General features: G+C 54.2%; 2 protein-coding genes across 6 annotated transcripts in view; one reads left to right on the top strand and one right to left on the bottom strand.

The window, feature by feature from the left end:
- The window catches only part of SEPTIN5 (septin 5), a 45,535-nt gene extending 26,817 nt beyond the window's left edge, over positions 1 to 18,718 (top strand). For 2 of the 4 annotated variants that reach the window (XM_075110151.1, XM_075110152.1), the window contains exons 2-11: positions 8,886 to 8,982; positions 9,533 to 9,619; positions 10,184 to 10,307; positions 10,479 to 10,613; positions 11,285 to 11,402; positions 11,715 to 11,816; positions 12,740 to 12,836; positions 14,191 to 14,326; positions 16,241 to 16,343; positions 16,680 to 18,718. In XM_075110151.1, the coding sequence (XP_074966252.1) occupies positions 8,973 to 8,982; positions 9,533 to 9,619; positions 10,184 to 10,307; positions 10,479 to 10,613; positions 11,285 to 11,402; positions 11,715 to 11,816; positions 12,740 to 12,836; positions 14,191 to 14,326; positions 16,241 to 16,343; positions 16,680 to 16,736 (969 nt within the window). In that variant the 5' untranslated portion in view covers positions 8,886 to 8,972 and the 3' untranslated portion in view covers positions 16,737 to 18,718. Of the gene's footprint in view, positions 1 to 3,847; positions 4,022 to 4,068; positions 4,153 to 8,885; positions 8,983 to 9,532; positions 9,620 to 10,183; positions 10,308 to 10,478; positions 10,614 to 11,284; positions 11,403 to 11,714; positions 11,817 to 12,739; positions 12,837 to 14,190; positions 14,327 to 16,240; positions 16,344 to 16,679 lie in introns of those variants that run through there. The other 2 variants (XM_075110149.1, XM_075110150.1) reach the window with 2 other exon arrangements.
- UFD1 (ubiquitin recognition factor in ER associated degradation 1) overlaps positions 1 to 19,306 on the bottom strand; it is a 436,293-nt gene that overhangs the window by 122,867 nt on the left and 294,120 nt on the right. The window lies entirely within an intron of this gene.

Here is a 19,306-nt window from a genome sequence, read left to right as displayed (position 1 = left end):
GGGGGCTGGGGGCTGCCGGGAGGAAGGTGTGTGGGGCTCTAGTTGTGGCTGGAGCCTGGCCAGGGTGGTGTAAATTTAACTGAGGATGGAATTTCCTCTCACCTACCCCCATCTCCATCTCTGATCTGTGCTGGTCTCTCCTAGCTCATCCTCCCACCATTTCTGGTCCTTGCTTGTTGCGTTCGCAGCCGCCTCTGCCCACCGCACTGAGCTCTGTGTGGCTCATCTCTGCCCGTCACCGCTGCCAGGTCCTGAGCGCTGGGAGCTTTTCTTAAATGGGTGTATCGCTTCCAGCTCCGATGACTGTGCAATAGCACAGCCCTGCGGCTGCCTTCAATTAGGGCCATTGGTGAAGCACGGTTCCTCGTTCCTCGTTCCCTGGGCAGGCGCTGTTTAGTGTAGCCACGGGGTTCGCCCCCGCCTGCCCTCGCAGGGCTGAGGGGCTGCTCTTGGGGAGCACTTTGCTCTCCAGCCGGCTGCCCAGTGGTGAATTTCACCTTCTGTAAGTTTCTGTGTTTTCTCTCATCTTCTCAGAGCCCATCTTCAGTACTGCAGGCTAGAAATCCCCTCTAACAAAGGGATAAGTAGGATATTGTTCCATCGCTGCTAGTGCACAGCCACAGCTCTTGCCATGGGTGTTATGTCCCCTGCCCAGAGCAGCCCTCGAGGCTTGCCCAGAGCCGGCTTTTGCAAGCCAAAGGAGAGGGACGTTGCAGAAGGATGGGTGTGCAGTTTGGCTCTGCCCGGCTCCGTTGTTAGTAAGCAAGTGCTCAACACAGCAGCAATGCGGCGGGGCTGGGCTGTGCCAGACAGTGTCATTGATTATTTTTTTGTCTTTTGCTGTCTCACAGTTTGACAGAGAAGGGCTGGTCTGTGAGGCGGGGTTGGCTTGGTGCGCCCCAAGCCTGCCTTTCCCTTGCTGAGTGATCGGCAGCTTGGGGCTGAGCAGAGGTCTGCTCTGACAGTCAGAGACCTGCATTCTGCTGCCAGCTTCACCCCTGAGCTGCTGCTGCTGCTACCGCCTGCCTGGAGAGGAGGTTAGAGGAGCCCGTGGCCCACAGGCCAGCGGAAGAAAACACTCTGCTTTTGCTCTAGATCTTGGAAGGGCAAAGATGTGCATTTCCCTGCTGAGCTCTGCTGCACACTGTGTATGAGATGTCCTGTGAGCTGTTCTTCCTCTTTTAAGGGCATTGTACATCAGACATCTTGTTGGAGGAGCAGGCCATGGTTTACACTGGGCGTTTCCGGGGCCACATGAAAAGGAGGGGGACAATCAGGAAGGATCAGGGCAAAGTAAGGTTGGCTTGGCTGTCTCTGGGAAGTTTGCACATGGACCAACCTGAGCCAACTGCTCTGGGTGTGACACGTAGCACATCTGAGGGACACAAATATGTCAGCCCCTTGGCCTGTCATTTCTGGTTTGGTGATCTGGGTAGGAGAGGAGCCAAGATGAGCACCTGTAGGAGAGGCAGAGGAGGCTGAGTATGGAACCAGTTGACCCTCCTTCAGCCTTTTGAAAGCCATAGTGCTGGCCATGCAGTTGTAAGATGTGCTCTGTAGCCAAGACCAACCCTTCTGTGTGTCTTTTCCTGATCTGCTCTTTGCATTCCCAGGCGTGGCCTCCTGGCTGGAGTTCCTCCCTGGCTGCCAGTCCTGAGAGCGAGTGCGATGTGTGAGAGCGCAGGGCGCTCAGGAGACAACAGCTCCTTGTTCCTCTCTGCACTGTCAGCATGGCTCGTGCGGCCACGAGCAACACTGTGGTTTTGTTGCAACCAAATCGTTGTTGACTTCATCTGTGATCCCAGCTCAGAAGAATGCTCTGATTTGGAGCAGTGGGCTCATGGGGACGCAGCATGTCTCCATGTACCCATGGAAGATGCTTGTGGTTGGTGGCCATGTGGCCTGTGGTCCCCAGACAAGGGTTTACCAAGCCATGAGAGTTCATGGGGGTTGGAGAGGGTTTGCTTGCAGCTGTTGTGGTTTATGGTGTGGAAGGACTGGTGAAACCTCTGTGTTATCTCAAATAAGTTTGGATGCATCTTTGGTCTGCCCAGTGCAGACTGTGGTACCTTCATTGCTCCTCAGCCATGCACAACCTGCAGACCCTGGTGGTGAAGTCTTCCAGGCAGGAAAGCAGGGATTAGGTATTGTGAATCTGGGAGAAAAAAACAGTGCATGAGTGTGGCCTGCCCTATCTCTGGGCCAGGAGGACATTGTAGGATTATGGTCTCCCTGAGGAATGGAGCAACGCTGCAAAGCAGGGGCAGAGCAGAGCAGCCGAAGAGGGATGTGTTCTGAGAGGTGGTAATTCTTGTCACGCCTGGATCTCAGTCCAAGCATTCTGCTTGACTGGTACATGCAGAAACGATTGGGGACAAATCCTAATGGGTGTAATTTAAGGATGCTGCTGGTAAAGCAGGATGGTTTGGAAAAGGGCTTCATGTGTGCAATGTGACAGCTGCTGTATGGCAGTAGTTTTCGTCCTGTGGAAGTGCTTCCCGGTTCTCCTCCATTTATTTTTCTCAGGCTTTAGGACCTGGTTCCTGCAACTTCTGAGGTCGCCTTCCCTCAGCTTGCAGGATGGCAGCATAGGTAAACCACTTCTTTCTCCTTCTTCTTTCCTTTTTATTCAGCATGGGGTGTGTTTCTAAGACCTTTCAACTCTCACAGCTGTCCCCAAACTTCAGGCCCCTGCAGACCTTGCAGTAACTTGGTACCTTATCGCAGAACCCAGTGTCAGCCACGCCTGGGGTGTGTGGTGGGGGCCCTGAGGTGACCAGGTGCTCTCTGGAGCCACTGCCAGAGACCTGCGGTTCCCAGAGCAGCAGGAGCTGTGGCTGGGAGCGAGGCATCAGCCTGTGTCCGTCCCCGTTTGTGAGCAGAAAGCTGCTCAGGAACCCGCGTGGCAAGTGGCAGGTTCCTCCAGCACCACCAGCATTGCCATCTCGTGTGACTTCATTATAGGTGCTGTGATGTTAACTCCCCCGTTTCTGGAATCATGTGATTAAAGGAGATTTTCAGCTTTTGTCTGTTTCAGATAAATTCCTGTTCAGTCTCTATGGCTGCATAGAAAAGCTGGAAATCAGGTGTTATACATAGGCTCAGAATCCAGACTTGAGGCTTGAATGACTTTTCTGTGCATGCTAGGCCATTGCCGGGATGGGTATTTGTGCTTACCAAATACACAAGTACTTCTTTATTTTGAAATGTCTTCAAAGCTTAAATGGTTGCTGTAAGGTCCAGAATACATCAGCAGCTATTGCAATTGGATTGAGAGATGAGGCTGCAGTGTAGCCTGGACTAGACAACAGATGGACCTGCACTGTGTGGTGGCAGATCCACGTCAGCCAGGACTAGTATCTGGGGGTTAAGCTTGGACCCAGCTTTTTGGGAGCTTTCCAGACCCTTCAGACCTTCACACACACAACCAGAAGCAGCACATTTTTGCCAAGAGCCGGTTTCCTTGCAGCAAACCTTTGTCTCAGCTGCATCAGTCAGGAAATCTAAGGAATCCTCCAACTGAATAAGCCCTTCTGACAAAAGGAGTCAGACTCATGGCTGGGACAGCATCCGGTACGTACACAACATCTCCACAGGACACTGGCAGAGCGAGAGAGACGAGAGACGTTGCCTCTGGCCTGCGGCCTGGTGGCTTTTGTCCTGTCCTTGCTGGCAAGCTCCTCCCGCAGCACAGGCGGAGGCAGGAAATCCCGGGCAGCTGCCGTGGGAGCCCGCTCGCCTCTCCTCTCCTCGACTCTCCTCCTCGCCTCGCCGGGCCGCCGCGCCGAGGCGAGCTGAGCCAGCCCTGCGTGTGTGTGCATGCGTAGGCGGGGGGGCTGCCGCATGGATTTAGCGAAGGCTGGGAGGGAACACATGGGTTGGGTTTTTTTCCCTTGGCCCGCAGTGGCTGTCCGTCCTGCCGGCCGCGGTTATGGATTCAATCATTATTCAAGAGCGGTTAGTGGAGCGGCTGCTTTCTCCCCGGACGCAGGCACAGCGAAGCCACCCGGCCAAGCTGAAGGTATGGGGATGTATTTATAGCACCCTGCGAGCCGGGGAGCAGCAGGGACAGGAGGGGGGAGGATGGTGCCCGAGCAGACGTGTGCAGCACGAGCTGAGACCTCTGAGGAGCAGGGGAGCGGAAGGACGCTGGTAAGGGAGAGGTGGCGGGGACAGAAAGGAGGGGAGCAGCACCTGCGGGAGCACGGCTGAGGGGTACCATGGACAGCTGGGAAATGTGCGACATATTTTTGTGCGGTTATTTGATGCAGTGATTCCCTCTCTGAATGGCGTGTGTGTGCTTGGGGTGCTCAGGGCAGCAGCCAGCGCTGCGCGTGTGCCCAGACACAGTCTGGTTTGTGTTATCATGTTAACGCCGTGCTTTGCTGGCTGGTTTTCTTTCTGCTGCAGCTGATGGGCGAGTGGTTTTGCTGATAGTGCCATGCTCACCCCCCGGCCTGAGGCAACAGATGTACATGGGAGATGCCCCAGGGGCTGTTTGTGTTATGAATTTATGCAGCTTTCTGGCAACAAAAGGAAGCAAAGGGTCTGCTTCTCTGGGGCTGGGCTGTGCTGGTTCATGCAGATGCGGATGTGAGGGCCGTGCCTGGCCAGAGGGGAACGGCTGGAGGAAGGGCCGCCTGGGAGGGAGCTGGACGGCTCATGCTGGAGGCTGTTACACTGAGAGCCCCCCCACCCCGTGAAGAAGTGGAGGCAGGGTCCCAGCACAAGCGCCATCATTTCTGGGGTTTGCTCCAGACCTGGCGCACGGGCTATTCTTCAAATTTGCTGTGGTCCCGTGGTGTTTAATTTTAGCCCTTTTGAATATACGCAGCAAGGCTCCATTTATCTCCAGGCTGAATGGTGAAGTCACACAAGATCTGGATCGGTTTAAACAGCACATCCACCAGGGAGGTGAGGGGGGACTCAGGAGTGGCAGGAGTGATGGAGGCCGTGCTGTGTACCCTCTCTTGGAGGTACAGACAGCCCTGCAGACACATTGGTACTGGGGATGGCTTTTCCTCTTATGCAAGAGATCCTGAATGTCTCTACCCTCAACAGGAACAGGACTTGAACCCACCAGTGCTTTGTTCCTTGGCTTGAACTCCCAGGGAGAGCACTGCCTGCCAGGGAGCCTTGGCCACCTCAGCCGGGTGGTGGAGGATGCGAGGACGCAGTGTGTTGCTGTGATGTCCAGTGAATCGGCGAGTGTGTGCCAAGGGAGAGCACAGACATGTTTTGCTTGGCTTGTGGAGCTTTTGTTTGTAACAGGGCCCCAAAGGTCGGCCACATCTCTTGGTGGCCTCTGCTGCGGTGTGTGGGCCACATTCCGGGCGCGTGGCAGCAGGATGCCAATGGGAACAAAGGCGGCATGTGGAGGAGGCAGTGGGGAGAGGAGCTCCACGTGCCAGAGCGCTGCTGGCTCGGCTGGCCGGGGCCTGATCTCGACAGCTGGGTCTGGCAAAGGAAGTGCAGTGCAGCGACCGGCTGTCCCAGCCTGTGTCAGCTTGACGGGAGCTGGCTCAGTAGGGTCAGGAGCCTGTGGAGGGGGCTGTGATGCCTTCAGGAGCTCCCTTGGTCCAAGTCTCTCATCTAATTAATGGATTTCAGCTTTTCACAACCCAGAAAGCTGCCTGCCGCCTTCAGTAGCCCTCCCCGCCCTCTGCACCCGCTTCACCGCTCTCCATCCTGTGCATGGTTGCCTTGCAGATAGCGTCTGTCTTGGGTCCTAATGCAGATGGTGAGTGGTGTAGAGCTTCGAGTGAGGCAGACACCAGGCTCAGGAGGCTGCCTGGGCTCCTGAAGTGCAGTGTTGATGTTGGCACGCCAGCAGGGATGGTGGCACATGCCTGTCAGAGTGTCCCAACACAGCTGGGGTGGGAGCACATGTTGGTTGTCTGAAAGCTGAGATGAGGAACAGCGGCTCTAGGCTGGCCGTGGTGCAGGGACTGTGCTATTGTTCCTGAGAGAAGGCTGTTAGAACAAGGGGATCCCTCTCCGCAATTTCCCCTGCATCTCCTGCCTTCCCCTTGACGGACATGTTGGCTCTGGCTCTTGGCAGGGCTCTGCAGTGCGTCCACGGCTGCTCAGAGGCGGGCATGACTGCAGACAGGGCTTTTCTCCTTGCGACTTGGGCTGCCTCCCACTGCAAGGGAAGCTCTTGTCGTGGCCGTGTGCTCAGTACTGACCTTCCTTAATGCAAGGGAAATGACCTCATGAGTCATGAGTAAAGGGCAGCATTGTGCGCCAGCCAGGATTTGCTCATTTCAAATGTCCTGATTCCACCGAGCTATGGGGAGGTAACCAGAGGTACAGTAAGTCTCCTCTTTCTTGGTTGGGCTGAACAGAAACAAGAGTTCAGGTTCAGCCAGTTACTCTTGGCTGAAGTAAGTAGAGTTGCACCAGAGCTCAGCTCCCTGGTGTCTCCCTTGTCAGCCCTTAGTCACCTAGGTTAAAATACAAAGAAAATGAGAGGCAAACCCCAAGCCTTAGCTATGGTTTTATTAGTGTGTTGCTAGCGCTATTTCACATGTCAAGTCACTGGAGAGAGCGGGTGATTGTTGTCTTTCCAAAGATCTCGCCATTGTCACATTTGTCACCCTCCTTTGCACACCTTGTGTTTACCTTTTACGGAGCCTTTTGGGTGGCAGATCGCAGTGTCCCCCGGGCAGGCACTGCTTTGCCACATACAGCTCGTCAGAGCTGCCATCGCTTTTTACCCTGAGGCCTCACCTCTTCTTGCTGCACCGCTGCTGTGGGATGCCAGCGCTGCTTAGCTCAGCCGTTAGAGCTGCCAGTGGAGCGCTTCAGGCACTCTCTAATTCTCCCCACTTCTCTAATTTAATTTGCTCTATCCCTTCCTGCCTTTCTGGACTGTGGGGTGGTAGAGCAGCGTTACTCCAGCTACATTAGCAAGGAGGGGAGGGAGACCAGAGCCCACAGTCACTCTGTCTGTCAGGGCTGAAGTGACCAAGTCTGAGACCCGAACCAAATCTGATTTCTAGAAGGCAGTGTCTGTGCCAAAGAACAGAGTCCTTGCCACAGTGGCCATCAGCCATGTCTGTCTGAGTGGCCAGCTCCAGAGCAGCCATAAATTGGGAGGAGGAGACTCCATGTCCTCTCTGCTCTCTGTCCCCACCACAACTTTGCGGTCTGCCCAGCTGAGGACACCTGAGTATGCTCACACGCGTGGACATGCAGCTAGGGGCTGTAGAGGGCTGCTGCGGAGCTGCATTGCTCACTTGCAGTATGGCAATAGGTGCGAGTCAGCATTGCCCTAAGCTCAACATGCCAAATCATAATTCGTGTTTCTTTGAGTGTGTGCCCCAGGAATGGAGATAGTTAAACTTAGGAACAGAGGTCTTCCCTGCTGTGCCTGGAGAGCCAGTGCCAGAGAGCTGCGGGGAGAGGACAGCCATATGCTTGAAGGCATCCGTGGCTGGGTGGGCACTGGGGCTGGTTTTGAAGAACTCTGGCTCTGTGGATTTGCCTGTGGTGTGAACCCCAGGGGTATGCTTATTTTAAGTGCTGTGAAATGCAGAATCTATGATCTCTCTAGCTCAGGCATTTGTTAATGGCTGCTTCCCCTTGGGTCTAGCTTGGAAAGTGTGTGAGAAGGGAGGAGTTTGCCAGGGTTTGCCACTCTCCCTTTGTGACAAGGCCTGGGAAGGGGAATGCGCTGCTGTGGGGGTGCAGGCTGTGAAGGCCCAGGGGTGCTCAGGAGGCTGGCTGGCTGGAGCGGCCGGGCTGCGTGGTCCGCAGTTAGCTGCAGCTGCCCGAGTTGCGAGCACCAGACTGCGCTCTGAGCCCAGCCGGCGGGCAGCAGCTGGAGCAAGTCTGTGAATCCTGTAGATGAACCGTGTTTGCCTTTCAGGACGTGCTCTGCATGAGCAGGGTGTGTGCCCTGGGACGCAGCGCAGGCTGCGTGTTCGCTCCTGGCTGCGGGATGCGGGCTGTGTGCTTGTGAAACACGCCGTTGGTCATGTCGCTCCTTGCACGCACTTAGCGCTCTTGTACAGAGCGTGAGCCATGCTTGTGGGGTGGCTACGGCTTCTACACGGTAGGAGAGCACTCAGTGGTGGGGGTCTGCATCTTGGGGGTGGTTAGGCAATAGGTAACTCTCCAGCAATACCATATGTAATACCCTCACCAAAAGCACCCTACCTGTGTTCTCAGTGCTTTTGCATCTTCCCACTTCCCGTGCTCCCTGAACTCTCTTTGGAAATAACACTAGAGATTATTCAGGATTTCCTCTTGCTCAGCCAGGAGTGGCTGTGACACAGTGAGAAATAATCCCCTCTCAGGTCAAGCAGAAGCCAAACCACTGCAGCTTCCTCTAGACACGGCTCAGGACATCACAAGCCCCGGGGTGCTAATTACAGAGAGCTCTCCATCATGTACCACACGTGCCTCTGGGGGGAGAGATGCAGAAATGGCTCTGAAAGACCTGGGGAGAGGTGGCATTTGGTGACCCTGCTGTGAAGGGAGCCTGTGACTGTGCAGAGAAGCACAGGAGAAGCAGAGTTAGGAAAGTTATGTGTCAGTAGCAGCCCCGGATGTGTTCTTTGATGGGAACAGAGGGATGTGCCTTTTCCCTTGTGCTCTCTGTACGGGGAGGCTGCTGTGGACTGCCGCATCTGCTGGCGAGAGCAGCTGAGCAGGGCTGCAGCTGAGGGGAAGTGGCCCTCGGTGCCCACCTGCAGGAAGGGCAGAAGCCCCTGAGCCTAGAGGAGGTGTGTGCCCTGCCCTACACACCACTGCCAGGTCAGGGACTGACCTCTCTGCTACCACTTGGCTCTGCCTCAGGGGCTTTTTGAGTCCAGCTCCCTGTTCCTGTGTGAGGGGCGGCACACCCTGACCTGCTCCCATCCACCTCTGCCCTGCAGGACCATGAGAAGCAGTACGTGGGCTTTGCCACTCTGCCGAACCAGGTCCACCGTAAATCCGTGAAGAAGGGTTTCGACTTCACCCTGATGGTCGCAGGTGAGACTACCCATGGATGGAGGTGGCTGGGCCACACAGTGGGTGCGTGGAGGGGACCAGCTCCCTTGACTTCCCTTAGGTGCTCCCTTAGCATCTGGATCCTTCCCTCGCTCTGTTGTGGTCCTTGTCTCAGACCTTGCTTGGCTCCCCAGCCTGCGTTGCAGTTGCACTGTTCCCCTGGGAGGAATGGGCCCCTCCTGACACTTATAGCCCACTCAAGAAAGCACCGAGTGTAGCTTCTCCTCCAACAGAATGGCTGGTCTGGGTGGTGAAGGCAGGGCCAGCCAGGGACCGAGGGGAGGGGAGGGAGGATGGGGGAGCTGGGAGATCAGGTTTGAGGATTGAAACATCAGGTCTGGATTGAGACATCTTGCAGCAAAAGTCCTCCCGCTGCTGGAAGAATGTAATGCCATAAACAGTTTCTGACAGCTCATCTCTGTCACTTCCTCTGGCTCAGGATTCAAAGCCTCCTTCAGAGTTTCATTTGTAAGTCAATTAGTGGGTCATGATGCTCGCTTTTCCCTCCTCCCCTTTGCGCTCTGTCAATTAGGAGAGTCAGGTTTGGGGAAGTCCACGCTGGTGAATAGCCTGTTCCTGACAGACCTCTACAAAGACAGGAAGCTCCTCAATGCTGAGGGTAAGTTGGGGGTAAAGAGGGTGAATGGTTCTTGTGCCCACAGGTCTAAGACTGTCATAGGATCAGTACTTTGGTTCCTTGCTTCAGCAGCAGCTACAGGCTTGGCTGGATTCCAGCCTTGTTGTTTGTTGCTCTGCTTTCCTTTGCTGGCTGCAGAGGCACTAGTATTTGAGCAAGGGTTTGGCTGTGGGCCTCTTCTGCCCTATGAAGGGAGGACAAGGCTGCAGAGCAGCACTAGCCCTTTGGGTTGAGATGCGGAGATTTGTCTGTTGTTCTTGGGTGCTGGAGCGTGGTAGGGATTCCCTTACAAAATGGGTGGACAAAACGTTCAGAGTGGCTGGGCTACAAGCCGTTCAGAGGTTTGTGTATCTTCTCAGAGTCTGTCTGCCCACTGCTGGCCTCCCACAGTACCACTCCCTTGAGGCTCCTTAGAGGATGATCAGGGTTTTTTGAGACCCATGTTACTCCCTGTGCTCAGTGATAAGGAGGGAGCTGGCTTGTGGTGAGCGTGAGCAGGGATCCCCAGTTATTACCTGGCTTTAACTCACATATTCCTGTTCAAAGAGAGGATCAACCAGACAGTGGAGATTGTCAAGCACACGGTGGACATTGAGGAGAAGGGTGTCAAGCTGAAGCTGACCATAGTGGACACACCAGGCTTTGGAGATGCTGTTAACAACACTGAGTGGTGAGCAGGCCATGCTGCCTTCCTCCTAGTCCTTGGCCACATCTGTTTTCTGTTGCTGCCTCACAGGAAGGGGGTCTGGCAGCGGGAAGGGGATGATACTGCCTCATGGTCCCTAGGAGACAGTGTCCTGTTAGACACGTGATTTTGTTTTGATTGAATTGCCCTCCCCAGCTGGAAGCCTATCACTGACTACATCGACCAGCAGTTTGAACAGTATTTCCGTGATGAGAGCGGCCTGAACAGGAAGAACATCCAGGATAACCGAGTGCATTGCTGCCTCTACTTCATCTCACCCTTTGGGCACGGGTGAGTGCCCGTCTTCAGGGCCGGGGTATGGTTCAGTCTGGAGGGAAGCCCCTTGCGCCCCAGGATTGCCCTGTAGCGGCTTGTACGTTGGCAGGGCTGTTGGTACAGGGGAAGAGCTGTCTGGATGCTCTCCCTCAGCTGAGCATCCCACCACCTCCCTTGCCCTCGCTGGCATGACAGACTGCCTGGGATCAGGCAGAGCGGATCTCCCTCAGGCCTGCAGCCTGTTTCGGAAATCAGGAGAAATAATGCCACACAGCTTGATCTTCCTATCTAGCTAAGCCCCGCTGATGGGTAAGAAAGGGAGTTTTAAGCTGCCTTCAGTCCCTGCCCCTTGCTGGCTCATGTGCCAGCCTAGCCTGGAGCAGCTGGGGGGCCGTGTTGGCTGCCTGCGGCACAGGGCAGCCGGAGGGAGGCCCCGGGCTGTGGCCTGGGTGGTGTTTGGCCTGCAAGGGAGCAAATACCCAGCCCATGTCTGTGTGAGGTGATCAGCAGCTAAAACCTGAGACAGCTTTCCAGAAGATACAGCCCTAGCTGAGGGCTGTCCCAGTGCTGCCCTAGCCTCCTGTGGCAGTGCTGTCCTTTCCCTGTCGTGCTGGTGGTGGGAGAAGCTGGAGGGCAGCTGCCCAGTGTGACATTGCTAACCGTGTCCCTCCTCCTCCCTGCTGCAGGCTGAGGCCTGTGGATGTTGAGTTCATGAAGGCTCTGCATGAGAAGGTTAACATTGTGCCCCTGATTGCCAAAGCTGACTGCCTGATCCCCTCTGAGATCCGGAAACTAAAAGAGAGGGTGAGATGCCCTTTCTCTACAGGGGTATACCTGATGTGGCGGCAGGGGTGGGAGGGGACATATGAATATATATGTATGTAGTGTGTGCGTGTGTGTGTATATATATACACACACAGAGTACCTGCAAATCTAATTGCAGCAGTGGTCTGCTGTGAGAAGGGAAGTGGTGTCTGCAGAAAGGCCAGCTCTAGAAGAAACATCAAATCCTTTTGCCATCTGTAGGCTATAGCAAGTCCACGGTAGCACAACCGGGGAATAAACCCAGCATTTCTGTATTGTGTCCTTTTTTTTTTTTGTCTTGCATGGACACAGATCCGGGAAGAGATTGACAAATTTGGCATTAAAGTATACCAGTTCCCTGAGTGTGACTCTGATGAAGATGAGGAGTTCAAGCAGCAAGATAGAGAGCTGAAGGTAAGGAACCTGCTCAGCAGGGGACTGGGGAGTGTGGCTCACAGGTATGTCAGTTGCTCCAGAAGAAGCCAGAGCTGCCCTGTGTGTGCCAAAGGCCTGTGCTACTGATACCCAGGGGACAGCCTACGTTGGCTCGCATGGTAGATGGCCTGGAGAAGGTGCTGATGTCCTTGCTGGTGCCATGAAGTCAAGCATGGCATGAAGACACAGCACTTCTGCTGTCCCACCAGGCAGTGCCAGTCGTTCCTTGGTCCACTCCAACCTGTATGTTTAAGATGGAGTCTGGGTTGTACAGCATTTGTAAGCACCTATTTCTGAGCGATGCCATCAGTGAGGAGGAGCGATTTGTGAGTGATGAGGCACCACTGTGACACATCAGTTGCATGGGGGGAGACAATGTGATCATGCTGGCCTGTCTGGACGCCGTAGCAGCCCAGGCCTGACCCTCTCCCAAGCTGAGCCACCCTCTGTGTGCATGTGGTATGGCCTTGTTTCTCCTGTCAGAGAGGTGCAATGTGCTTTGACGCCCTTCTGAACACAGAGGGGAGCACAGCCTGCACCTCCCTGCCTGGACAAGCTCTTGGCCTACATTGCCCCACTTGCTTGGTGTTCAAGCCTCTCTACTCTGGCTTCCTTGTAGAATTTCCCCTCAAAGGGATGCAGGCATCTGCAGAGACACAACTGCCCTCAAGACAGCTGAGAAGGTCAGGCTAGGAATCAGGCTATCCGCAGATCCCAGTGCCTTAGGCTTTTCTCTGCAGCTGGGTTGTGGTGTCCTGTGCTGGGGCACGTGTGGATATCCCTGTGCCTCTCCTACCAGCACTTTCCTCCTCCTGTTCATCTCCACTTCAGCTTGGCCCTTGGAGGAGGGATCCATGGGCAGCCCTGGGCTGAGCTGGGCTCAGCGATGCCTCTCATTCCAGGAGAGCGCTCCCTTTGCTGTCATCGGCAGTAACACAGTGGTGGAGGCAAAAGGCCAGCGAGTCCGTGGACGGCTCTACCCCTGGGGCATTGTGGAAGGTAAGCGCGGTGCCTGGGAGCCGGCACTGTGAGCGGGAGTAGGCAGGGATGGGGGAAGGACAGGTGGGCGCACGCAACAGGGACCACAGCGGGGAGCTCAGATCTTCATGGCTGTGACTGTGCCTCCTTTGGCACGTGGCAGGGGACAAGGTAGGGTAGGGACAGAGCCACTGAGACCTGCTCAGGAGTTCTGGTACTGGGAGTGTAGCAATCAACCTGCCTCTGAAACCATGACAGAGCGAGGACGAGAGACGCCAGTGTGAATGGCAGAATGCCTGGGCTTTAATGCACTAGGGCATGGCTTCTTATTAAGGGGGGAGGCTGCACATTGCCAGTTTAGTTTCTGGGGAGAAGCCATTGCCCTCAGCCAAACTGAATCATAAACACTCCGGCACTCCCTCCTCTTCTGCTGCTTCTGTATGTGCTGGAGTTGCTGGACTGGAGGCTGCGCTGATGCACAATGTGTTTGTCTTGAATTTTCCCCCTTTAGAAAGGAAAAAAATCAAAAAAGCTCAAAGATAGAATAACCTTGGAATGGCTTTTGCTGCTGTTGCTGATTCCCCCATGCTGGTGCATTGCTTTAAGGTCTTGCAGCTTCAGATCCCAAAAGCTTGTGTGTGCGCTTGTGGGCTGGTGCTCTCTGCTTGGGCTGCGCAGCTGCTGGCTCTGCTCTCTTGCTGGCTCTGGAGGGGCTGTGCCTGTCCAGGTGCTGGTATTTGGCAGTGGGATCAACTTTCTGAAACCCTGGGCCTTCCCCCAGTCCTGCAGAGAGGTAAAGGGAGATGACCATGGCAAGCACACTGCTACTGAGCTCAACGCTTCCCTGCAGAGCCCCGCATTGCTGCCCAGGGCCTGGTTCCTCGTGGTAACAGCAGCTCTTTCAGCTCTCCAGACCATTGCCTGCTCATGGCTTTGCCCCTCAGGGGCTGATTTTGCCTAAAGGGGGCTTTCAATCAGTCCTAAATTCCAAGGAGATGAGCAGTTTGCCTCCAGCACCAGTTGGGCTCACTGTGGTTATAACAGCGACATCCCGTGTACCTGGGAGCAGTGTCCGCTTTCAGGGGTCTACTGTACATGCTTAATTAATCCTCATACCCAGAAAAAGTCCTGGGAACACAGTGACCATAGCAACCTGGCCTCGGCATTGAGAAGCACAGAGCATCATCAAGGCCTGTGCCAGGGCCAGGGGGAGAGCCCCAGGCAGTGGCAATGGAGAGGAGGGTGGGGGGAGGATGAGAAGGGGGCCCTGGGGGAGTTTTAGTCCAGCCTGGGTGTACAGGAGGTGAGAAGGGGCTCCCTGGAGGGGGCTGGTGAGGTGTGACATCCAAGCACTCTCCTGTTGTTGCCTCTGCAGTGGAAAACCAGGCACACTGCGACTTTGTGAAGCTGAGGAACATGCTGATCCGGACACACATGCATGACCTGAAGGACGTCACTTGCGATGTCCACTATGAGAACTACAGAGCTCAGTGCATCCAGCAAATGACCAGGTGGGTCCCCACTGCTTCAACCAGAGGTGGCAGGGGTGTCTCACTCTCTGCAGAGCTGGGATTGCTCTCAGAATGGCTTGTCGGTCAGGAGGCCATGGGTCTCCTGGGGCTGTGGTGGGCTGCAGCCTGGGGAATGGCACTGGGAAGTAAAATAGCAAATCCAAGCATGTCTTGCACAGCCTGAACCCATGGTGGGGATGCTTCTGAGAGTCCACGTTCCTGTCTGAGGATTCCCCGTGCAGATCTTGGGAAATAGGCCTGGAGATTCTTTTGAAGAGCTGTTCCTAGCACTGGGTGAAATGCATCGAGCCTAATGAAACTGGGGATAAACCGTCTTTCTGGTGGGTGATAGCTGTGTGCGTTGCCAAAGAGGAAGGCATTCTGCAGTCTGCAGCTCTGGCCAAATGACAGCATGACCCTTGGGATGCTGCTGTTTCTCAGACAACAGAGCCCAGGCAATTAGCAAGACTCCTAACACATCTCCAGAGATTTCTCTGCATTATCCTCCCATTACATTTGATTCTCTGTGGTTTTAGTCACAGTGATCAGAAAATAGAAGAGAGAACACTCAGGGGGTTCTCATTTGAAACTTTTTTTTTTTTTTCCCTTCTCCCTTCTATGACTGAAATGCTAGTGATAATTTTCAAGTTTAAGTAGGTCTTGGCTCATCAGTTGTAAATCTCCCCCTTCACTTCCTGCCTGAACTGGCCGGGTAGCTCTGTGCTGCCACGTTGCAGAGCAGAAATGGCTGTGCTTCATCAAGGAACAGTCCTGCATGTGTGCAAACGGCGAGGTTGGCACATTCTGTTCACACCCAGTGTGTCTCAGTACTTTTGCATAGCAGACGAGCCTGTCTTTTTCAACAGTGAGAATACGGGGTCCCAAAATAACTATGTTAAATGCTAGAGAACTGTGAGAAGTGTCACAGCTGCTATTTAGGTAGGCTATGTATCTATTAAAAGAAGAGCTTGATGAAAAGCAATTGCTCAGCTTAAGAAAAGCTTAAGTTTGGTACTGTTTCTCATGCCATGGCTAGTTACAGTGAACAAGTCTCAGAAACCCGAGTGTGGCCATTTCTAGCAATGGGATAAGGGTCCTTGTCTAGAGGGACAGTCTGGGTGGAGATCCCAACCTCCAGGGCTGGAACTGACTTAATAATGAGCCAACGGTGACTCCAAGCGGTGAACGCCTGCAAGTGGCATCTTGAATTCCCAGTTTCAGCCCAGGCATCTCTGGCTGCTACCACCCCCTCCTCACCTACGGAGAGCTCTGACTTTTGGAAGAAAGTCGCCTCCTTCCTCTGTCCCCTGCCTGCACCTGTGTGCACCCCCAGCCCTTATTGCAGTGCTGCTGCGCTGTGCCTCCTGTGGCTCACGTCTCCCACCTCCTGAATATGAGGGCAGGCTTTGCTGTTAAACTACTCCCCTGGTTTTATCTTCCTGGGAAAAAAAAGGACCATGGTGTGAGCATGTGGTGCCTTAGGGATCCTGATAGTTTGTGTTGGTGCTGTGTATATGTGGAGGCACATGCACAGGTGAGCCAGAGGAGACCAGATAAGTCGTCTGTAAATGTCCCTGCTAAGCTTGCCAATGCAGTTACAAAAGGTAGTCAGAAACATCAGTCTTTTTTCTGTGTTTGCTCTCAGTGTAAACCTGGTTTGGGTTTTCTCTGTTAGCTACCCACAAGCTTCTATTTTGAAAACCTTTATTGACTCTGGTCTCATTCTGCATCTGCGTGCATCCCACACCTCTGGGCTGGATTGCTCCATGGCCCCTCCACCTGGTTGGGTGCATCCTGCCACATTGCTGGCAGTTCTGCCATCGTGAGTGGCCCCCATCACTTGGTGACACCAAAACCAGCCAGCCTCAACCACGACTGACTGCGTTTCTTCCCTCTCCCTCTCTCTCTCTCCAGCAAGCTGACTCAGGACAACAGGATAGAAAGCCCGATTCCTATCCTGCCTCTCCCAACACCAGACACTGAGACAGAGAAGCTGATCAAAATGAAGGATGAGGAGGTGAGACCTGTTTCTGCCTGGGCCTCCTTGGTGTTGGAGCTGGGATCTGAGGAGTTTTCAGGATTGCTCCACAGAAGCTGTCCTGGGGCTGCCTGCTCCTGCCTCCCACCATCATGGGCTCCTGGTGTGGAGGAGAGGGTGTGAATGCTGTGGCTTCCTCTGTCAGGGGAACGTGGCTCCGTTCCACCCCAGAAACAGATGCCTCTGCTCTCAGGCAGGAGTTGATGCTCTCTGAGGGATCCCTTTGTCAGCCCCAATGGACCGCCCCCAGTGCAAATCACCAGCTCCCGGCCACAACAGATCCCTTTTTGACACTCTCTTCTCTGTCTCATGCAGTTACGGCGGATGCAAGAGATGCTGCAGAAGATGCAGCAGCAGATGCAGGATCAGTGAGAGGCAGGTACTCAGAGGGCAGAGGGAATCCCCCAGTGACCATCTGAGGCCTGGCAAGAGCTGTGTACGTCTAGAAAAGGTTTCCTGTTGTATAGAGACTTGTGGGCAAGAGCTGCACCTGCACCCTCTAATTTATTAGCAGCAATGCTGGCTTTGCGGTCAGCTGGATTGTGGAGGAGGCTGGTCACTTAACAGTTTACTGATGTGTATTTCTTTTTTAATAATTATTCTTTCTTTTCTTTTTTCTTTTTTTTTTTTTTTTTAAATAGCCTGGGAAGTCTGTAAGGCATCCTTAAAGAGAAAAAAAAAAAAGAAAAGAAAAAACTCTCCCTTTCCCATGTACTAATCTCTTGTTTGGGAATGCTCTGGTATTTAAAGTCCTGGTTTCTCTGGTGTACAGACTTGAAGACTATCTATGTCAATGCACGTAAATGTTTACTCCCAACTGAGGTGCTGTGCCCCCCTCCCCCTTCCCTTTGTCTGGGGCCAGCACAAGCATTGTAAAGGCAGCCATACCCTCCTCTGAGTTTGACCTGCACTGCTCGGGCTCCTCAGCCTGAGGCCAGCTCTGGCCTACAGAGCTGGGGCTGGGGGTTTCTCTGTGCACTGACCTGCTCAGGGGTCCTGATGGTTGCCTGGTTTCCTGCCCGGGGTGTTTTCTGGAGTTTTTTGTTTAATGGGTTGGTTTTGTTTTTCCTATCAAGAAACTCCAGCATTTTTGCACTGAGCAGCAAAGGACTGAGTCTCTTGGGGTCAGATAGAAGAAAATGGCTTCTACTGCTCTCAGTTATGTCTTTCTGGCAGAGAGGATGAGTTGTTGACTATTGCCGGCAGGGAGATGATGGGAGTGAGCACCTTCCCAGCCATGGTTTCCTCCCACGGCAGGCTGGAGGTGTTGGTAGAGGAACCCCAGGGCCCTGCAGTAGCTGGGTGAGGGTATCGCGTGGTTTAGCTCTGGTCATCCAACTGCAGTGTGTCTCCAGCATCTGCTCTGAAAAGCACCACAGCAGCCAGAGTGCTTAGCCAGGACTGCTTTGGAGAGGGTAGAAACCTGAGGACTGAAATCCAACCCCAAATGCAGAGCTGTGCCCTACCCCCGGGCCTTTGTGGTCCCACAAGCGCATTGCTGGCTCTGAGCTTCTCCGGGGGCAAGGCACAGTTTTTGTAGGCTTGTACCAGGGATCTGCAAGCCGCCTGCCAGGCAGGTGTTGGGTCACTGCATGGGGCTGAGCGCAGCCCAGCAAGCTTGGCATTTGCTTCCCTGCCTTTCCCCTGGGACTCAGCCCTTCTCCCCGTCCCTGGTCTGAGGCTGTTTCTGTCTCAGTGCTGGGAAGCCTGGTAGATCTGCTGGGCAGAGATAAGAGCACTCCCCAGGCAGCAGCTTCTGTCCTGTTCTTGCTTCCTGCAGTATTTTTAACTTTAGTTCAGCCAGAACAGAGCCCCTGAGTGTGATGTGCCTGACAGGGCAGGCCTCACCAGCAACACTGCCATGCTCGCAGGGAACCAGAGCTGTCGGAGGGAGAGAGATTTGGCTCTTCCCTCCGACTCCAGGGAGTGCTGCCATGGGCTGGGCCCTTCTGCTTCTCTGGCTCCTGGACTGATTCCTCTGCCCCTTTACCCCTTTGTATCTGCTCCTCCATCTCCATCTCTCCCCAGTAGCTCTCCCTGGGTAGGAAACACAGTGTGGGCCAGGAATAGCCAGGCCCTAAATTCTGTTATTAGGCACTGCATTTGTCTGATTCCCCCCATGGGGCTTGAGAGTCCTGATCAGGGCTCATCCGGGTGGTGGGTAGGTTGGCTGGTTCCAGTTATTCACTGCACAGAGCCTCTGCTGAGCCAGAACATGGGCTGCAGAGGCAGGGGAGAGAGCCTGGCACAGGGTGGAAGGACAAGCCAGGGTAGAAGCCCCTTGGCAGAAATATGCCAGCTGGGCAAGAGCGGGGTCCAACAAGGGTTTTTTTTTTTTTCTTTCATTCTCCCCTGTATTGTGCTCATAAGTGTCAGAGGCAGTGCTAGCGCAGGAGAGGGGAAGGGTTCCACTTGTCTTCAATAACATGCAGGTCCAAGGTACTTAAGGAGGAAATACAGCCTTTCTTTGTGCGATGTGCTTAACTGAGCAGTGGAGTAGCCTGAAACAGGAGCTTCCTCCAGGTTTTCTGGAGCTGGTTTGCTGCTTTCCAAAGCAGGGCTGCTGAGTTCTCAGCTTTATCCATGCTAGCATAACGGGAAGCGCCTTGCAGTACCTGTTCCCTATTTTTCTTATACTGGTCTTGTCTGTGAAGAGGATATTCTGTTGCAAATGAGCCCTGTCCAACTAGAGACGTTCCTCTTTCAAACACATTAATTCCTAGAAGATTCCTAGAGGCCTTTACCCTTTAAATTTGACATAGCTGAGCTGACAGCTTTTATCCTGGGCTGAGTGCAGGAGTGCTGTGTGCTGGTGAGAGCACAGGGTACTCTGGTCACAGGCAGGCAGGATTGCTGAGGGTGAGTCTGCCCCTGTCCCTCAGGGTGAGGAAGTCTCCATCAGCTCAGTGCACATGGCTTCTACATCAAGTCCATAGTCACAA

The sequence above is a fragment of the Phalacrocorax aristotelis genome, chromosome 15 (assembly GCF_949628215.1).
Source record: "Phalacrocorax aristotelis chromosome 15, bGulAri2.1, whole genome shotgun sequence".
Classification (NCBI taxonomy): Eukaryota; Metazoa; Chordata; class Aves; order Suliformes; family Phalacrocoracidae; genus Phalacrocorax; species Phalacrocorax aristotelis.
This window is presented reverse-complemented; position numbering and strand designations above follow the sequence as displayed.